At 45.7% G+C, this 20185-nt stretch overlaps 1 protein-coding gene and 1 pseudogene across 2 annotated transcripts in view; one reads left to right on the top strand and one right to left on the bottom strand.

Moving 5' to 3' along the window:
* Positions 1-19332, bottom strand: part of FKBP2 (FKBP prolyl isomerase 2) — a 65103-nt gene extending 45771 nt beyond the window's left edge. The window contains exons 1-2 of one of the 2 annotated variants that reach the window (XM_063944955.1): positions 19236-19332; positions 16017-16238 (exon numbers count right to left, since the gene is read on the bottom strand). In XM_063944955.1, the coding sequence (XP_063801025.1) occupies positions 16017-16184 (168 nt within the window). In that variant the 5' untranslated portion in view covers positions 16185-16238; positions 19236-19332. Of the gene's footprint in view, positions 1-16016; positions 16239-16741; positions 16827-19235 lie in introns of those variants that run through there. The other variant, XM_063944956.1, reaches the window with a different exon arrangement.
* On the top strand, positions 2552-2670 carry LOC134970927 (5S ribosomal RNA; annotated as a pseudogene).
* Positions 19333-20185: the final 853 nt, after the last annotated feature.

Genomic DNA, 20185 nt, shown 5'->3' with positions numbered 1-20185 from the left:
AGCCTCCAAGTCATTCATAGCCGCAGGCACCACGATAGGCTGGTTCAGATGAAAAGATGATACCACTTTGGGGAGAAACTGGGGACGAGTCCTCAATTCTGCCCTATCCATATGGAAAATCAGATAAGGGCTTTTACATGACAAAGCCGCCAATTCTGAAACACGCCTGGCCGAAGCAAAGGCCAACAACATGACCACTTTCCACGTGAGATATTTTAAATCCACGGTTTTCAGTGGCTCAAACCAATGTGACTTTAGGAAATCCAACACCACGTTGAGATCCCAAGGTGCAACTGGAGGCACAAAAGGGGGCTAAATATGCAGCTCTCCCTTAACAAAAGTCTGAACTTCAGGTAGTGAAGCCAATTCTCTCTGGAAGAAAATCGATAGAGCCGAATAAATAAAGCAATAAAGAGCAGACATGTCCCACGTAATTAACATCTATATCACTACCTCAGCAATCTATTGTTTATACAGGATACCGTATGATTATTAATAAGCGAGACACTGTATTATTATTGATTTTGATCAATAATTTTTATTGTAAGGCTAATTTTTAGCCCTATTAGGGAGCCCTTCTGTCCGGTTTGAGGACCACTGACCTTGCGACTATTATACTTGACCAGTAGAGGCACCCTACTATATCTTATATACGTGCCATATAATCAGCATTCTCGAATCACCAATTAATTAGAAAAATATATACCTAACATTGTTTGATCATCTCTAGCAATTCATATCTAATCATTACAAATTAATGGCAATTTATTATTATTATTTTTCTTTGCTCGTACCTAGGACCGTAACAGTTTATCAATTAATCATCTTTTTATCAGCCTATTTGGACAATACTGTGTGACTATAATAAATGGCTTAGATACAATTACCACTAGTCCCATGAGTAAGCTTTCCCTGTCCGGGCTCCGAACTGCAAACTGTCATAAACCAATAAATCAGTTATACAATAGGGACTACCCACACTCATCAGTCTAAAAGGTTAATCACTTCAGCAAGCAAGATTATTTATTTATATGGGCTAATCATGCTACTTTTATTATCTTCGTTATTATTTTCACAATTTCTTATTAGGTTTGCAATATTAGACTAATCACCTGCATTCACCTAATTCAGCTTTGCATCATGCTGCATATGATTTATTATCCGGTCAATAAGAACTTTACTTGGGTTGTGTTTTAAAACTCTTTTCCTCTTTATTTTATTTGTTCACATGGATAACGGCTTCTCCTGTCAATCAACAAGTGATTCAGTGTTAATCTATCCGGAGTATTCAAGCCGCAAGACCTCAGCTGGCAATCAAAGGAATCATACAGCTCCTCCCTTTTGATTGGAAGATACTGATTTAACCTCTCCTTAAAAACCTGCTGGGATCAAGACCACAACAGGAAGTGATCAAGCCCGGCGGACGGGTGAAACGCGTATTCCGACACAACCACTGTCCTTTTGGCTGACCGGAACCACGGACGTTATCTGGCATCTGCCAGTGCCCTCCGTCTCCCCTGACTCTCACCTATCACCTATCGCGGTTGACTGCAGCAGCGGACGTCTGACGGCGGCTTGTGTCCGACAGGACGCCATCGGACCGGCGGCTCCTGAACTCCCCCATCATTCGAGATGTCCGGGGCGCGTAGAAGACTGGCAGCACCTCTGTGAGAGGAGACGGGTGTCAAGACCCTAGAAGGGGCGATTCTACCCCCATTTTGGCGCGGGTAATATCAACTCTCTTTTCCCACTTATCCGCAACAATTTGACTACATAGTGTATATTGGGAGTTACAGGCCCGCAGTAGTTTAATATGTTTTTTTCATTTGCTCCTGCGAGCATTTACTACTATCACTCTGCTATTATACATTTTATATACTAGACGGACTTTGTGCTAATAGGTTCTTGCCTGCCTTAGCAGTCATATAAATACCTGCAATATTCATGTATTGTATTATAATGTTGCATTTTTATTTCTCTGCGTGTGATGATATTGGCAGTGATCCAATCTAAAAACCTTGATAGATCCTCCCTAGTCTGGACATATCATTGCAACTCAGTTACAACCTCACTGCTATTTAGGTATATCCTTTTGGAGTATTGACAACCCGTAGTGGATACTTTTGTAACAGTTACACTCTAGGTGCAATTCAGCTACAACCTCATTGCTACTTTTAAGTACCAATAATTTATATTGGATACTTTCTCATAGCTGGTACTCTGTTATTAATTTTTTCTTCTTTGTCTCTGCTTTGGCATTTCAGGCACCCTGTATCTAGGCAACTTTTGCCAATTATAATGTATCTATTCCAGTTTATTTTACTATTGCCGTATCTGGGATTTAAAACCCATCAGACCTTTCACTATCTACTTATTTTCTTTCCATCCTTATTTTCGTGGACTCTCACCAGTGATTCAGGGTCACGCGCCTGTCTAACATTGGCAGCAGATCCATCTAATTTCCTCTATGTCTGGTATCTGTCCTGAATAACTTTGTAAATTCGTGAACTCTCATCAGTGATTCCAGAGCTTCGAAAATATTGGTCATTTCCTCTACTATCATACCACACTGGAAACGCCCGAAACCGTCCGATCTCGGAAGCTAATCAGTGTTGGGCTGGGTTAGTACTCAAGTGGGTGACCATTGAGGAATACTCAGTGCAGTAGAGCTCATTTGATTGAGCCCATTTAGTGTCTAACACTGACAGCAGATTCACACTGCTCTCCAACTTCCACTCTTTGCCTTTCCCCCTTCCGCCCCCTCCACCCTTATCTTCTTTGACAGGAGACAAGACAGAGACATTTATACTACTCTTAAGTACCACCAGTATCCAGACTATATTACAGGGAAATGCATAACAATGATTTGCTTATTAGCACAATGTACCATTGAATATATAACGTCTAGAATTTCCTTCCGTCAGCCAAAACTCAGTTTTTCATTTCATATCAGCACATAGTGCTATTTCGAATATTTTGTTAATTATATGACCATCATTATCTTCTTGATGAACCACTAATTGTCTTAATTGTGTAGCAATTATTTTTTTGAATTATTAAAATTTGTATTTTAATCTACTTTGACTATTTTCTATATTTATGTAAAGTAAAGAGTGCGCCCACAAAAGAGTCTTCTTCTCTTCCCATTGTCTACAAGGCCCATAGTCACCCCTGACTGTAGGAAGTGCAGGAACCGGCCCAGCTGAAATTCTTCCGTTGGGGCCTTCCTGGCCTCACACCACGCAACATATTTTCGCCAAATGCGGTGATAATGGTTCGCGGTTACTTCTTTCCTAGCTTTTATCAGCGTAGGAATGACTTCCTCCGGGATGCCCTTTTCCTTCAGGATCCGGTGTTCAACCGCCATGCCGTCAAACGCAGCCGCGGTAAGTCTTGGAACAGACAGGGCCCCTGCTGCAGCAGGTCCTGTCTGAGCGGCAGAGGCCATGGGTCCTCTGACATCATTTCTTGAAGTTCCGGATACCACGCTCTTCTTGGCCAATCCGGAACAATGAGTATAGTTCTTACTCCTCTCCTTCTTATTATCCTCAGTACCTTTGGTATGAGAGGAAGAGGAGGGAACACATAAACCGATCGGTACACCCACGGTGTTACCAGAGCGTCCATAGCTATCGCCTGCGGGTCTCTTGACCTGGCACAATATTTTTCTAGCTTTTTGTTTAGGCGGGACGCCATCATGTCCACCTGTGGTTTTACCCACTGGTTTACAATCATTTGAAAGACTTCTGGATGAAGTCCCCACTCTCCCGGGTGAAGGTCGTGCCTGCTGAGGAAGTCTGCTTCCCAGTTGTCCACTCCCGGAATGAACACTGCTGACAGTGCTAACACGTGATTTTCCGCCAATCGGAGAATCCTTGTGGCTTCTGCCATCGCCGTCCTGCTTCTCGTGCCGCCCTGTCGATTTACATGGGCGACTGCCGTGATGTTGTCTGACTGGATCAGTACCGGCTGGTTTTGAAGCAGGGGTTTTGCCTGACTTAGGGCATTGTAAATGGCCCTTAGTTCCAGAATATTTATATGCAGGGAAGTCTCCTGACTTGACCATAGTCCTTGGAAGTTTCTTCCCTGTGTGACTGCTCCCCAGCCTCGAAGGCTGGCATCCGTGGTCACCAGGACCCAGTCCTGTATGCCGAATCTGCGGCCCTCTTGAAGATGAGCACTCTGCAGCCACCACAGCAGAGACACCCTTGTCCTTGGAGACAGGGTTATCAGACGATGCATCTGAAGATGCGATCCGGACCACTTGTCCAACAGGTCCCACTGAAAGGTTCTTGCATGAAACCTGCCGAATGGAATCGCTTCGTAGGAAGCTACCATTTTTCCCAGGATCCGCGTGCAGTGATGCACCGACACCTGTTTTGGTTTTAGGAGGCCTCTGACTAGAGATGACAGCTCCTTGGCCTTCTCCTCCGGGAGAAACACTTTTCTCTGTTCTGTGTCCAGAACCATCCCTAGGAACAGCAGGCGTGTCGTAGGGACCAGCTGTGACTTTGGAATGTTTAGAATCCAGCCGTGCTGTTGTAGCACTTCCCGAGATAGTGCTACCCCTACCAACAACTGCTCTCTGGACCTCGCCTTTATCAGGAGATCGTCCAAGTACGGGATAATTAAAACTCCCTTCCTTCGAAGGAGTATCATCATTTCCGCCATTACCTTGGTAAAGACCCTCGGAGCCGTGGAGAGACCGAACGGCAACGTCTGGAATTGGTAATGACAATCTTGTACCACAAACCTGAGGTACTCCTGGTGAGGATTGTAAATGGGGACATGTAGGTAAGCATCCTTGATGTCCAGCGATACCATGTAATCTCCCTCGTCCAGGCTTGCAATAACCGCCCTGAGCGATTCCATCTTGAACTTGAATTTTTTTATATATGTGTTCAAGGATTTCAAATTTAAAATGGGTCTCACCGAACCGTCCGGTTTCGGTACCACAAACATTGTGGAATAGTAACCCCTTCCTTGTTGAAGTAGGGGCACCTTTACCATCACTTGTTGTGAATACAGCTTTTGAATTGCCTGCAACACTGCCTCCCTGCCTGAGGGAGTGGTTGGCAAGGCAGATTTGAGGAAACGGCGTGGGGGAGACGTCTCGAATTCCAGTTTGTACCCCTGAGATACTATTTGAAGGATCCACCCGTGAGCGAGCCCACTGATTGCTGAAATGCTTGAGACGGGCCCCCACCGTACCTGGCTCTGCCTGTGGAGCCCCAGCGTCATGCTGTGGACTTAGAGGAAGCGGGGGAGGACTTCTGCTCCTGGGAACTGGCTGTATGCTGCAGCTTTTTCCCTCTACCTCTGCCTCTGGGCAGAAAGGATGCGCCTTTAACCCGCTTGCCCCTATTGGGCCGAAAGGACTGTACCTGATAATACGGTGCTTTCTTTGGTTGTGAGGAAACATGGGGCAAAAATGTAGACTTCCCAGCTGTTGCTGTGGAAACGAGGTCCGAGAGACCATCCCCGAACAATTCCTCACCCTTATAAGGCAGAACTTCCATGTGTCGTTTGGAATCTGCATCACCTGTCCACTGCCGAGTCCATAACCCTCTCCTGGCAGAAATGGACATTGCACTAATTTTGGATGCCAGCCGGCAAATATCCCTCTGTGCATCCCTCATGTATAAAAGTGCGTCTTTTACATGATCTACGTTCAGCAAAATAGTGTCCCTGTCTAGGGTATCTATATTTTCTGACAGGGAATCTGACCACGCAGCAGCAGCGCTGCACATCCAGGCTGAAGCTATAGCCGGTCTCAGTATCACACCTGTGTGTGTATATATAGATTTCAGGATAGCCTACTGCTTTCTATCAGCAGATTCCTTCAGGGCGGCCGTATCCGGAGACGGTAGTGCCACCTTCTTTGACAAGCGTGTGAGCGCTTTATCCACCCTAGGGGATGTTTCCCAGCGTGACCTATCCTCTGGCGGGAAAGGGTACGCCATTAGTAACCTCTTAGAAATTACCATCTTTTTATCAGGGGAAGCCCACGCTTCTTCACACACTTCATTTAACTCTTCAGATGGAGGAAAAGCTACTGGTAGTTTTTTCTCTCCAAACTTTGGGGGTCATTCCGAGTTGTTCGCTCGGTAAAAATCTTCGCATCGCAGCGATTTTCCGCTTAATGCGCATGCGCAATGTCCGCACTGCGACTGCGCCAAGTAAATTTACTATGCAGTTAGGATTTTTATACGGCTTTTTCATCGTTCTGGCGATCGTAATGTGATTGACAGGAAATGGGTGTTACTGGGCAGAAACAGGCCGTTTTATGGGCGTGTGGGAAAAAACGCTACCGTTTCCGGAAAAAACGCAGGAGTGGCCGGAGAAACGGAGGAGTGTCTGGGCGAACGCTGGGTGTGTTTGTGACGTCAAACCAGGAACGACAAGCAGTGAAATGATCGCAGATGCCGAGTAAGTCTGGAGCTACTCAGAAACTGCTACGAGGTGTGTAATCGCAATATTGCGAATACATCGTTCGCAATTTTAAGATGCTAAGATTCACTCCCAGTAGGCGGCGGCTTAGCATGAGCAAATCTGCTAAAATCCGCTTGCGAGCGAACAACTCGGAATGACCCCCATTATACCCTTTTTTGTGGTACCGGGGGTAACATCAGAAATGTGCAACACATTTTTCATTGCCTCAATCATGTAACGTGTGCCCCTACTGGAAGTTACATTAGTCTCTTCGTCATCGACACTGGAGTCAGTATCCGTGTCGACATCTGTGTCAACCATCTGAGGTAGCGGGCGTTTTAGAGCCCCTGATGGTTCTTGAGACGCCTGGGCAGGCACAGGCTGAGAAGCTGGCTGTCCCACATTAGGTATGTCGTCAAACCTTTTATGTAAGGAGTCGACACTATCACGTAATTCCTTCCACAGCACCATCCACTCAGGTGTCGACCCCGCAGGGGGTGACATCACATTTACAGGCATCTGCTCCGCCTCCACATAAGCCTCCTCATCAAACATGTCGACACAGCCGTACCGACACACCACAAACACACAGGGAATGCTCTGACAGAGGACAGGACCCCACAAAGCCCTTTGGGGAGACAGAGAGAGAGTATGCCAGCACACACCAGAGCGCTATATAACACTGGGATCCCACTATCAATGAGCGTTTTCCCTATAGCTGCTTTTTTTTATATATATTACATTATATATATATATATATATATATATATATATATATATATATATATATATATATATATATATATATATATATATATATATATCTATACTGCGCCTAAATTTAGTGCCCCCCTCTCTTTTTTACCCTTCTGTAGTATTCTCAGACTGCAGGGGAGAGCCAGGGAGCTTCCTTCCAGCGGAACTGTGAGGGAAAAATGGCGCCAGTGTGCTGAGGGAGAAGCCCCGCCCCCTTTTCAGCAGACTTTCTCCCGCTTTTTCTGTGATACTGGCAGGGGTAATTTTACATCTATATAGCCTCTGGGACTATATATGATGTATATTTTGCCAGCCAAGGTGTTATTTATTGCCCTCAGGGCGCCGCCCCCCCCCCCCAGCGCCCTGCACCCATCAGTGACCGAAGTATGAGGTGTACATGAGGAGCAATGGCGCACAGCTGCAGTGCTGTGCGCTACCTTGAAGACTGAAGTCTTCTGCCGCCGATTTTCCGGACCTTCTTCGTGCTTCTGGCTCTGTAAGGGGGACGGCGGCGCGGCTCCGGGAACGAACACCAAGGTCGGGTCCTGCGGTCGATCCCTCTGGAGCTAATGGTGTCCAGTAGCCTAAGAAGCCCAAACTACCACCTGTTAGGTAGGTTCGCTTCTTCTCCCCTTAGTCCCTCGCTGCAGTGAGTCTGTTGCCAGCAGATCTCACTGAAAATAAAAAACCTAAATATACTTTCTTTCTAGGTGCTCAGGAGAGCCCCTAGTGTGGATCCAGCTCGGCCGGGCACAAGAATCTAACTGAGGTCTGGAGGAGGGTCTTCGTGGGAGGAGCCAGTGCACACCAGTAGTCTAAAAGCTTTCTTTATAGTTGTGCCCAGTCTCCTGCGGAGCCGCTAATCCCCATGGTCCTTACGGAGTCCCCAGCATCCACTTAGGACGTTAGAGAAATGGCTTTTACCAAGTGTGTGACCATAGGCAGTTATAGGGATCTTCTGGTGCTTCTATAAAACCATTCTAAATAAGAAGCACTGCCAGATGACAGTACAGCACTCCCATGGTACTTTTCTTATAATAAAGAACAGGCTAGGATTGTGTCTCCACCTGCATGGATGTGCACCCTGCGCAAACTGAGCTATTAAATAGCTAGATCTTACTCTTTCTATAGCACACCGTGCGCCATCTGAATAAACAGAATGGTTCTGTAGTCTATACCCCAACTACAAGTCTGTAACCACTTCTTTTTCGGATGGAATTGTCAATAGCACAGTCCGTAATGAAGTACATAGAGTTAGTTACAGAGCTTAACAGTTTGCACAAAACACAAACTATTTCCATTATAATCAGCAAGAGCTAAATAAATGCATTTCATGTCAATACATCTCCAGAGCCAACGTTTCTGAAGGAATACATTCTGGGGGAGTATATAATATCTTTATCTTAAAATATGCAATCATATGTTACATGCTCAGATCTCACTTAAATCTAGACACTTTCAGTGCACGTGAACTTGAAATGTATCACATTTTATTTATCTCTTACATGTTATTGGACGTGTCGATTGAATCAATGTTTTTGCCCCAGTTTACATTTTCCAGGTTGCCCAGCAGGTGCACAGGTGAACTCATTACTCACGGACACATTTTAAAAGATCCTCAGGAGGCGCTAATTATTTCTCGTGTGATCCTGTGAGGAGACCAGGAAAACGTGAACAGTTTGAGGTCCTGAGAACCTACCTGTGCACCAGAGTAACAGTGATTTGTGATGACAGTAGTCAACAACTGACACTTTTCAACTAGAACATTCTTCTTTGGCGAATATAGGCCATGAAAGCTTGCAGAATTGCTTCTTGTGTCCCAGCAGTGCCTGGAGAGTAATTCTCATTGTACAGAAGACTGAGCACTGAATATTTATATACAAGCCTCGACAAAGCTATACGCGAAATGCGCGCATCGGCATTTCTCTCCGCTCTGATGCTTTTACATTAACTACCACATTTGTTATGCTTACGGGGGTTGGACTGCTGCACGGCAAATGGGAATGCCCGTTAATCGGACAAATGCCGAGTCGGCAAACGGGAATGCCCGTTTATTAGACAAATGCCGATTTACTAGGTGCCGCTGCAGCATTTTCTCCCTCATAGTCTCCGGTGTCCTGTATATTTTTTTCTTTAACACACACACAGAAGGCTGACAACTTGCTATACGGCAAACACGGGAATGCCCGTTTTGATGTATACTGATTGAATATATGCCGATATAGCATACCTACCTGTGTGTCTTACAGTATTATATTAAAAAAATTTTTTCACAAACACACAAATGCCAATTGAATGTGTCCCATTTATTCTATATTTCACAAACTATCAATGCCTCTAGAATTACTTAACCATTCATATACCTATGACAGCAAATAAGATCATACCAACAAGTTATGGAATATCTGATAACTAGATCAAGATTACATCAACACATACTGGTATGTTTATTGATCTGTGTTCACGGGAGGCTGCCACATTGAGGGTATCTAATTTAACAGTAAAAACAGGATACTAAATAGAGCTGTTTAATAAGCCTTTTTATACCTACCACTCTCTCTATCAGTATCTATAATCAGCCTTAAGAACGTAGGTGCAGCAATTGACTGGAGTTTATTAGTGAATTCCAGTGGATATACTGCCGTTATATGCAGTAAATGTGATATGTGATTTCACTATACTTCCAATGTTAGGCACAAGAAATTACTCCATTTGATAGACACAAATGAAGGTGCCAATTCCTGTTTGCATATGTAATATCAATATATAGACCTAATCAACTCCATTCGGACATAATCCATTTCTGAAAAGGTGGTGGAAGTGGCAGCAATTGCTGTATACACAGTATTTCAGGAATAAAATGATACATTTGTAATAATAAGATATCTCCCACAGAATTGGTTCTTATATTCCATGACACATGTTTAAATAATTACCAATTATTGATTAACATGTTTTGGAGATTCCACGTGGCTGGTGATATATTTGTGTAGACACTGGGAGTGAATACCCAGGAGAAATTGGTATAGTAAATTCAAGACACACAAATCAGTATTATCATTATTTTGTTTATTTCAAACTTCAAAAGTTTCCCGTGACACATGTAGGCTGCTCACGGTAGACTATTGTACTCAGACAGAGAATCTATAACAACATCTATATTATAGAGGACACTGGGAGCAGAAAATTTGTGGTAGCCACGAATTGTGGTTTTACCAATTATTCAATAATTGATCTATTTACATTACAAATAACAGATCCATTTGTCAATGGACTAGTATTTCAAGTAAATTTCATTGGTAGCTTTTGCATCCATCAGAGTGGATACATTTTAAATCTTATCACTTTCTATCTTAGAGCACTTGATCTTTCTAATTTCTATCTGTCATTTTAACCATATATTTCGCCACGCTGACCGAGTTACGGCCTTTAATGTGATAATAAAAGTTATATTTTAATTTATTATTCTTCTCAGTGCACCTCATTAGTACAACCCCATTCTCTTTTCCCCATAATATGTGTAATGTGTAAGACAATAGCAGCATGGGACTCACGGTGGAAATCATCAGCGTAAGGGCGCCAGTAGGTGGCAGCTCTCCCTCTCTTCCCCCCCCCCCCCCCCCCCCATCCACGTGTGTTATAAATGGGAATAATAACTGCATTCGGCACCTTGCCCAAAGTGTGTCTCGCAAAGGCTCTGCATTTGCTGTAATTGTGGTCACATATCATGAAACATAGAAAATGAAACAAAAAACACTTTGGTCGAACTATCTTGTGTCAACCTTTTGTACCATCTAATTTTTCCATGTCGCCCTTAAGACCCTTTCAACTTAATACATGTCAACCATATGGGGTCGAGCTAATGACTGTAGATCTCCAATACCACAGCCTGTGTATTTCAGTCTGTGGCATGAGCAGACAGTTTAAATCAAAATTGGTCTGACAGATATAATGACTGAGCAAGTGACGTAATGAACGCCACAACCATTCTGCACAAATCCATATATGCATGCAGGTCCATCCATGGTGGCCAAAGCCCTTAATAAGTGACTACTACATACTGGCTTTTCCCTCCGCAACACCTTCTACCTGTAGAGCATCCCTCTTGCAAATATTGCCCTCAATGTTCCCGGATCTAAATCAGCAAACCGCAGTTAGCCACTGTGCTGCCACTGTCTCAGAGCGCTGTAGTGGATTCCAACCAGGGCCCTATGTGGAGTCTGTATGTTCTCACCATGTTTGCATGGGCTTCCTAACACTTCATACAGGTTGCCTGTCTGCCGACAAAATTAACCTTATATGAAATGGATGCTTACATTTTCTTGGTAATGGCTCTGTACACACTGCAGGTGCAATATACAGTATACATACATGTGTCTATCGTTGCTACCAACACCGTTTCATTAGGCCATTCATTAAAAGTACCGAAAACAGAGTTATTAATGCACACAAGCAGAACACATATAATGGAGCTCATCTATTTGCACAGTTACCACAGACACTGATGAAATGTAGCAAGATTTGAGACATGCATTCTTTAGTGCAGGGGTGGGGAACCTTTTATCTACCAAGGGCCATTTGGATATTTATAAAATCCTTTGGGGGCCATACAAAAATTATCAACCTAAAAATTAGCCTGTCCGCCCCCCAGTAGTTATGCCCCTTAGTGGTACTGTGTGCGCGCGCCAAAAAAATCGGTGTGGCCAATTAAAATGGGACGTAATACACACATGCCTCCAATAGTGCAGTGTCAGATACACATATGCCAGTGCAGTGCCAGAAACACAAATGCCCCACAGTGCCAGATACATATTACCCCACACATGCCCCCCCCACCCCACTGTGCTGCTCACCGCTGCTGCGTGTGTGTGTGTGTGTGTGTGTGTGTGTGTGTGTGTGTGTGTGGGAAGGAGAGCACAGCATGCACCTCCTGTCCCTTAGTGCTCAGTCCGGCGGCGGCTTGTCTCAGACGTCAGGGGCCAGGCAGGGAGGAGAGCGTAGCTACAGTATGTCGGGCGGCGGCGTGTAGGGCCTCAAACCAGCCGCCGGTTCGTGAGCCAATCAGAGCTCGCAGACTGGCATCGGAAGCTCCTGATTGGCCTACGCGGAAGCTCCTGATTGGCTCACGAACCGGCGGCTGGTTTGAGATCCTACACGCTGCTGCTGCCAGACATAGCTGCACTCTCCTCCCTGCCCTGATAGCTGAGACACGCCACCGCCGGCCTGAATGCAAAGGGGCAGGAGAGGCGCATGCTGCGCTCTCCTCCCCTGACAGACAGCAGTGGGCCCGAACAAGTGGCTTTGAAGGCCTTATACGGCCCGCGGGCCTGAGGTTCCCCACCCCTGCTTTAGTGAATCAGGGATGAATAGAACAGGGGTTCCCAACCATGGTCCTCAAGGCAAACTAACAGTCCAGGTTTTAAGGATAGCTATACTTCAGCACAGGTGACTTTTTTAGTACCTCGGGCAGTTTTAATTAACCTATCTGTGCTCAAATATAGATATCACCAAAACCTGGACAGTTAGGAGTGCTTTGAGGATGGAGGTTAGTAAATGCTGGCATAGAGCCATAGGCAGAGGTTCAGACTTTGCATTAACGGTGGCTATGCAATCCTAGCTGTTCTATAATAAGAGATAAGGCACTGTGGGGTGCCCAATCTGTTGCCTAGAAATTATTTTGCTGTGAATTCTAAGTAATTTTTGTTCTGAATGAATGCAACGTTAGGTCCCTGAAGCTGCAGAAAATCAGCTAGCAGGACTTGGATGGGAGCAATCTGAAATGGTACAATAGTTGAGAAGAACAACTCTCTTTATAGAATGCATAGGGGTATATGCAATTGCGGTCGAAATCCGGCTGGAATTCGACCGTTTTTAAATTCGACAGTCACATATCCTCCCGCCGGGACCCGAATTCGACATATTCAATAAAAAACGGATTCGACAGTCCCGCTGTCGAAAAACGGACCAATTGACGGATAGTGTGCGTCCTGGATTCGACTTTTTGGACGGCACGAAAGTGTTTAAAAAACCCAGAAAAAAATTGCGTGGGGTCCCCCCTCCTAAGCATAACCAGCCTCGGGCTCTTTGAGCCGTCCTGGTTGTAAAAATACGGGGGGGAAATTGACAGGGGATCCCCCGTATTTTTACAACCAGCACCGGGCTCTGCGTCCGGTCCTGGTGCAAAAAATATGGGGGACAAAAAAAGCGTAGGGGTCCCCGTATTTATAACACCAGCACCGGGCTCCACAATATTCTTTTATTTGACACAAGGCTATCAGCCCCCCATCCGCAGCCATTGGATGGGGGGGGGGGGGGGGGGGCAGCCTCGGGCTTCACCCCTGGCCCTTGGGTGGCTGCAGGGCGGGTGGGACCCCTTGATTTAAGGGGTCCCCACTCCTCCAGGGTACCCCGGCCAGGGGTGACTAGTTAGTTATTTAATGCCACGGCCGCAGGGACCGATATAAAAGTGTCCCCCGGCTGTGGCATTATCTCTCAGACTGTCGAAAAGCACTGTTGTCTAATCGACATTCTTCAATTAAATATACTTTTGTTAAAAGCCGCATTTTTACCACTGCAGACATGTCGAATTTGAGAACTGTCGAATATCAAAAAGTCGAATCTGAAACAGCCGTTTTTTTGTCGAAAAGTACTGTATTGCATTGTCGAATTTTTTTGTGTGTTGAAAATGCCCTGTTTTTCGACATTTGCAGCAATTCGACCGCAATTGCATATACCCAATAATCCCAAGCCATAAAATTCTTACATTACATCCCGTTTAAGGATTTGATAGCAGGATCTTATACAAAGGTGTATAGTTCTATCTTCTTTTGCTATCTGTAAGTAAGGGGAGCCAGAAGGTAGTGCTGGAAATTAAAATTAATTCATGTTTGGCTTGGGGAGTTTTGCAAAAAAAAAAAAAGTCTGAATTATTAAGATTGACTTCAAAGCCAAACCGGTATCCAACAGTAGACAATGTCAGTCTGCCAAGGCACATCGAATCCGGACAGTAGGGTCCAAGAAAACTGTATCAGATGTTGCAGACTCTGGACCCAGCACAAAATGCCTCCATTTTGAAGAAAGATATCGGTAGCCGCACCCCAAATGCCTCAGCATGTCAATCATGATGCGGCTGGGGGATGGAGGGGCGATATATTGTAAGATCTGTTCTGCACATGCACAGACCACAAGCCATCAGATTGTATGTAAACCATCGGGTTTGTGTATAAATCCGAATCAGGACGAGCGGCACAGATCATCGTTGGGTTTAAACGAACTGGGCCTAGTAAATCTAGGTCCTGGCTTATATTAGCAAACACAAACAGTTCAATTTTAAAGGCCAGGGCCCCTTCAGATGTGGATTCCTACAGAATTATTCCATCAGGATGCTCATTTACCTTTGTAAGGTCAATGGCAGTGCACACAGTTGGATGAGGACTTGCTCTCCTCTTCCAGTAAAAACAACTGTGCCTCTAACCTCACCTTGAGCCTTTAATTCCCAAAGCCAATGTAACAAACAAGCCCCTAATGAAACCTTTGTAGGCGACCCACACCTATGAGGGGTTGGCACCAGTAGTAATGTTCGAAGCAAATATGAAACATACGTATGTTCTTATTTTGGATACATTCTCTGAAAAGGTCAAAATTATGATTTCATTAACGCGACAAGAGCAGGGCCTATTCAATCGCAAGGTGGGAAAATACTGCTAACTCTATATCATGGTCTGACAAAGCACTAGCCACTATTCCAAAACAGAAACTAAAATGGTTTGTTGTGGCTGTGCTAACTGCAACAGTCTTTCTTCAGATGTGACCTGTCTAATGGACCCTACACACTGGGTGATAATATTCAAAGATATGAACGATACCGTTCATATCTTTCAGTGTGGAGGCACCAGCGATGAACGATGCGTGGCCCTGTGCTCAATCATCGCTGGTGACCCGTCGCTTGTGCATGCAGGCCAATATGGACGATCTCGCCCATATTTGTCTGCACTGCTATGGAGCCGGGGGGAGTGAAGAAACTACACTCCCCCCCCACCCCCCGCCACCGGGTCGCTTGTCAGACGTATCCGCCGTTGGGCAGCTCGGCGGCGGATCGTGCAATGTGTAGGGCCCATAAGAGAGGCCAGGATGAAGTCACCTCTCTATAACAGCATCATTAAATAAAAGGCATCTAAGAGAGCCAACACTTTTAAAAGAAGCATAAAATCCATCATGAAGAATAGGACAGGGAGCTGATCACTGTAGATGGCACATTGTAATTTTGAAGTGCAAATTTTGAAAGAAAGGTGCCACCACAGTTGTGTGGCATATTATGAATTGTGGGCATAATGTGTGGCATAGTAATAATATTAAAATATTTCCTATTCACCCCCCCCCCCTTGCTCATGCCCATTAAATGCCCCTCAGCCTTCCCAAAATACCCCTTCAATGCCTCTCAAACCATCCCACATGCCTATTCAATGCCCTTCAGTTCTCCCAACATGCTGCATCAATTCCCATCAGACAACACACATGCCCTTTGTCCTCCCCACATGCCATCGGAAAAAAGCACATGCCTCCAGTAGAAAGATAGAGAAAACACTGGCTACTTAACATGACAAGCAGCCAATAATACTATCATCTGGTCCACATACATAATGTCACTTCCTCCCCTTCAAACCCAACTTCTGCCAGGTATAATACAATGCTGTGTCACTGTAGGTGCACAAAGCTTAGGCTACCAACACAAAGATAGCTGAACCCATCACCCCTGTGGTGGGCACCAAACAAATCTAGTGGTGAAGAATGAAGCTTATTTCTATACGGAGATAGCTGGATATACTCACTGTGTAATGCATGGTAAGGGTGTCTCCTTTCCGAGACTTCATAGGGCAGTTCTCCACTCTCTTCTTCACTCCAATTTGTAATTTCTTACTTCCCTCTTTAGCAAAAGTGGAGGGAAGCAAGGAAACAACAAGGAGACACCATAAAGGGGTGAGCAACAGAGCGTTCATGACGATGGCAAGATCAGCACCCAAACAGTTAACAGTCACAAGCAATTATATGTTCTGCAAACAGAAATAAGACAAGTGGGAAGTATAAGTAAAAGGGGTCTTCATTCTAAAAATTTACATAAAAGATTTAAGGACAGGACAGACAGGCACATGAGTATTTTAATGTAAATAGATAAGAGGGCTCAATACAAAGGATAACTATACAATGGACATAGCCACAAACCCTGCACAAGAACGAATTATTAAACTGAATACAGATGTTCCGATTCATTAATAGAATATTTTATTCCAAAGTCTGATAAAGTAATAGGAAGACGTACTAAGGGTCTAAACACAAGGATCTCTTCAAATCATACAATCGGTGGAATCTACCAGAGTTTTATTAGTATTATTGCCCTCTAATAGAAAAAAACAAGCACCACCATCTAAGCGGCAGATAGATAAACAATAGGTTAGTGGGGACTTGTCTTTCACTAAATAGAGGAAAGTATGTACCACGCAGGGGAATTCGGGTTATAGATCATGGTCGGCAATGTTATATTGTTAATAACACTTACCTTGATTGCTGGCTCTGTTCAGAGAGATTAACAGGTAGAATTCATTTTTGCCACAAAACGCAGCAGCACCAATATGTTACATTTTATCAAAATTACTCCCACCCTGTCCCATTTAATGAACAGCTCTTTACTGCCCTGACATACCCGTTCCTACAGGGGGTGGGGGGGGGGGGGAATCCTATAGACTCTATAGGATTAGTTCCTCAAACACATTATATAAAATGATCAGCATGCAGTATACAGCACCTCCATGTAGCACCTGGATTTAGCACCTTAAAGAGAAATAGGAAAGCAGCACCAGTAATCAGCTAAGTGCAGTGAATCAGAGTGCAAACAAAAGTGTTTTATTCCCCCCAAAGGGTGACAAAATACCAAATAGTTACCCAAAACACCCTCCCCCTTCCCCATTAACAACAGATGCACACAACACACACACATAACAGTTTAGTGTCACCCCCATTTACAGAGGTATATCATTATTTTTTCCTACTCAAGGCTCCCCTTTATCGGACAACCCAGGTTTTGCACTACGAGGAGTCCACTTTGTGTTGTCGGTCATGAAATATGGACCTCTGTGTCTCCTAGGCTCCCTGGGAACCCATACATCCTCCTCTAATGGCCATGCAGAATCCTGCTTTCCTGCGTCTTGTTCCCTCATTAGCCATACCTCACCCCCTGAAACTCTTGACCCCCCTTCACCTCTCCTCCCCTCATCTCTCCTTGCCCATTCTCTTAATACCCACACATCTTGCTGCTTCTGTCCCTCTCCTCTTGCCTCCCCTCGACAACCCCAAACTTGTGTTCCCTTGCCCCTTCTGTGGCTAGGCCCTGCTCGACAAGAGCCTTCCCAACCTTGCCACCAATTCACCCACTCTTGCAGTTGAGGGGTGTCTCCCATTCTTCCTCCCTTCTTTGTGATGGGTTCAGGGATATCCCCTAGTTCTGCACCACCATCTTCTCCATTACCCTCAACAGTCCTTTCCCCCACACGAAGTGTGCTGCTCATGGAATAACCTCCATCTGTGGACCTCACTTGACCAACTGTATCCCTCTCAACATGTGGTGTTCCTTTAGTTTCGCCTAAATAAAGATGAAGGCACCAGCACCAACTGCCACCTTCCTCTACCTTCCCACCGCCCTCTAGACTGGACTGATGCAATAGTGCTGGCTTATGATGTGCAGGGAAAGAGCAAGTCTTTGCAGCTAAAGCAGTGTGCAGGTTATTTACAGAGCTTAAATTCTTTTCTTCCATCTCCCCATCCCAATCTCTTTCACCTCTACAACTACAAGTTTCTCTGCCAACATTCATGCCCTGCTCCATCTCATTAACTTCACCAGACCCACTGGACCCATTGCCCGGACTCCTAAATTCTTCCCTATAACTCATATAGCATTCTGAACACCCTTTGTGATTTCTCCTACTTTCGGGAACCTCAAGGGGATCATTATTCTCTGTAGAAAAAAACATTACCTCTTTTGACCCTCTAGTGCCTTCATGTATGCCTTTGCCCCCATTAGCCTCTTCCCTCTCCTCTAGCTCCTTCAATTCCTCTTTAGAATTTACTCTATTTGTTACCTCACTTCTGCAACTGCTCAGACTACACTGAGAGTTCCCTTTACTACTCCCATCTTCTCCAGTATCCTGTGATATATTCTCCTCCTCATCTAAACTATGCCCCCTGTACAGATCTTGGAAGCTATCCTCCATTCCCTGGTGCCTACCTCCCTGGCTAGTGTCTATGCAGCCACCACTAACCCAGCCTCTCTTCTTCTCTTTAGATGTTCTGCTCTTCCTTTGCCTTTTCTGAAATATCTTCAAGTCACAGTGCCCCTCCGTCCTCTCCTGACCCATCTTATCGCTGTCACGCTGCTGGTCACTAATAATCTGTTGTAGGGCTGGCCCTTCCTTACAGCAATGACTGCTCCCCTGAGGGACGCTTTTCCCACGACAGTGGCTGCCATTACTCCTATCCCCCCACTTGTAGTCACTGACCAGGTCCTGGGGCAGCTTCTCTCCATCACACTCTCTGTGTCCACTTGTCACCTCCCGGGGGCAACTCTCACAATGGCCCTTTCCCCAACATTTCTCTTCCTCTGTATGGCACCTGGCCAAGCCCTGAGCAGCCACGTCCTCTAGATGCGCCCCGGCTGGGAGAGGCTCTGTGCAGTCCCAGGTTATCTCCTGAGACCCCCGCTCACATCTCCTCCGTTCATCACTCATCACCACCTCGTCCTGCAGGGCTGAGAGCCCGTCATCAGCCCCTTCCCTGGGGCCTGCATCCCTTTCCTGCGTCTCCTCCTCCCCGCTGTCCTGAATCGCCTCCTGGGAGCTCGTCTCCACGCTGCGCCCCATGATTAGCTCCTGCGGGCCCCTGATAACATCCCAGGTCACCCTGGCTACACCCCGGTGTCTTCTCCTTTCCCTCCCCCGTGCCCCAGCACCCCACTCTTCCCCCGGTCTCCTCATCCCCCTTCCCGGGACTCCTGCCCTCACCTCTCCCCTGATCTGTCTGCACGCCTCAGCTTCACACCGACTCAACCCCTCTTCCGCATCCGCGTACGTCACCACTCAGCCCGTCCAATAGGAGAACAGAGACCTGTCACCGGTGGCAGAGAGCTGGCCAATCCCCGGCTACCTCTCTCAGTGATCAGGGGCCAGGTAGGGACATTAATGATAGGGACGGGCCACCGTGAGCCGGGCGGGGGTGTCGGGCGACTCTGTGCTCAGTCGGGTGAGAGAAACAAAGCCGGGTAGACAGATACTACATTACTAGGTGACAAATGATGATTCCGCAGCTAGATGGCGCAGGGGCCTGGCGAGGAGACGCTGCTGCGGCCGCATATTGGGAGAATAGAGTCACAGGCACCCCTGGCAGATGCTGGCACAGTGGTACAGTCCGGTGTCTAGACCGCTAAAGCCTGCAAAATAATAGCAGAGCAGAGCCCGGACGTCAGAGAGCAGGTCGGCGGCAGTCACACTGCATGGAGATAGAGACTATAAATACACTACTAGTACTCAGAGTACAAATCAATACTTCTGTGATTGGCGGATGGCCAGGCCCACGCACCAATAATAGCTGCATATGCAAATCTGCGCCGGAGATTCTGCAAAATAACTGCTTTCCATTCATTGCCCCGCATTCGCAAATGTGCGAGGTAAAGCATCTGTTAAGCATTGCGCAATTTTTTAATTTTTTTTTATTTTTTTTGTTGCGCTACGGACGCTTTAAAAGTCAGGTGTGCGACACTCCTGGTGTTGCTGCAGAGTTATATTACGCCACTCAATCATCACACACTGTGGACGTAGGATCTAATTCAGACCTGATCACAGCAGCAAATTTGTTCTCTAATGGCCAAAACCATGGTGGTCATTCCGAGTTGTTCGCTCGTTGCCGATTTTCTCTATATTGCGATTAGTCGCTTACTGCGCATGCGCAAGGTTCG

The sequence above is a fragment of the Pseudophryne corroboree genome, chromosome 11 (genome assembly GCF_028390025.1).
Source record: "Pseudophryne corroboree isolate aPseCor3 chromosome 11, aPseCor3.hap2, whole genome shotgun sequence".
Taxonomy (NCBI): domain Eukaryota; kingdom Metazoa; phylum Chordata; class Amphibia; order Anura; family Myobatrachidae; genus Pseudophryne; species Pseudophryne corroboree.
Note: the sequence above shows the minus strand (reverse complement) of the source record. Positions and strands in the feature narration are given on the sequence as shown.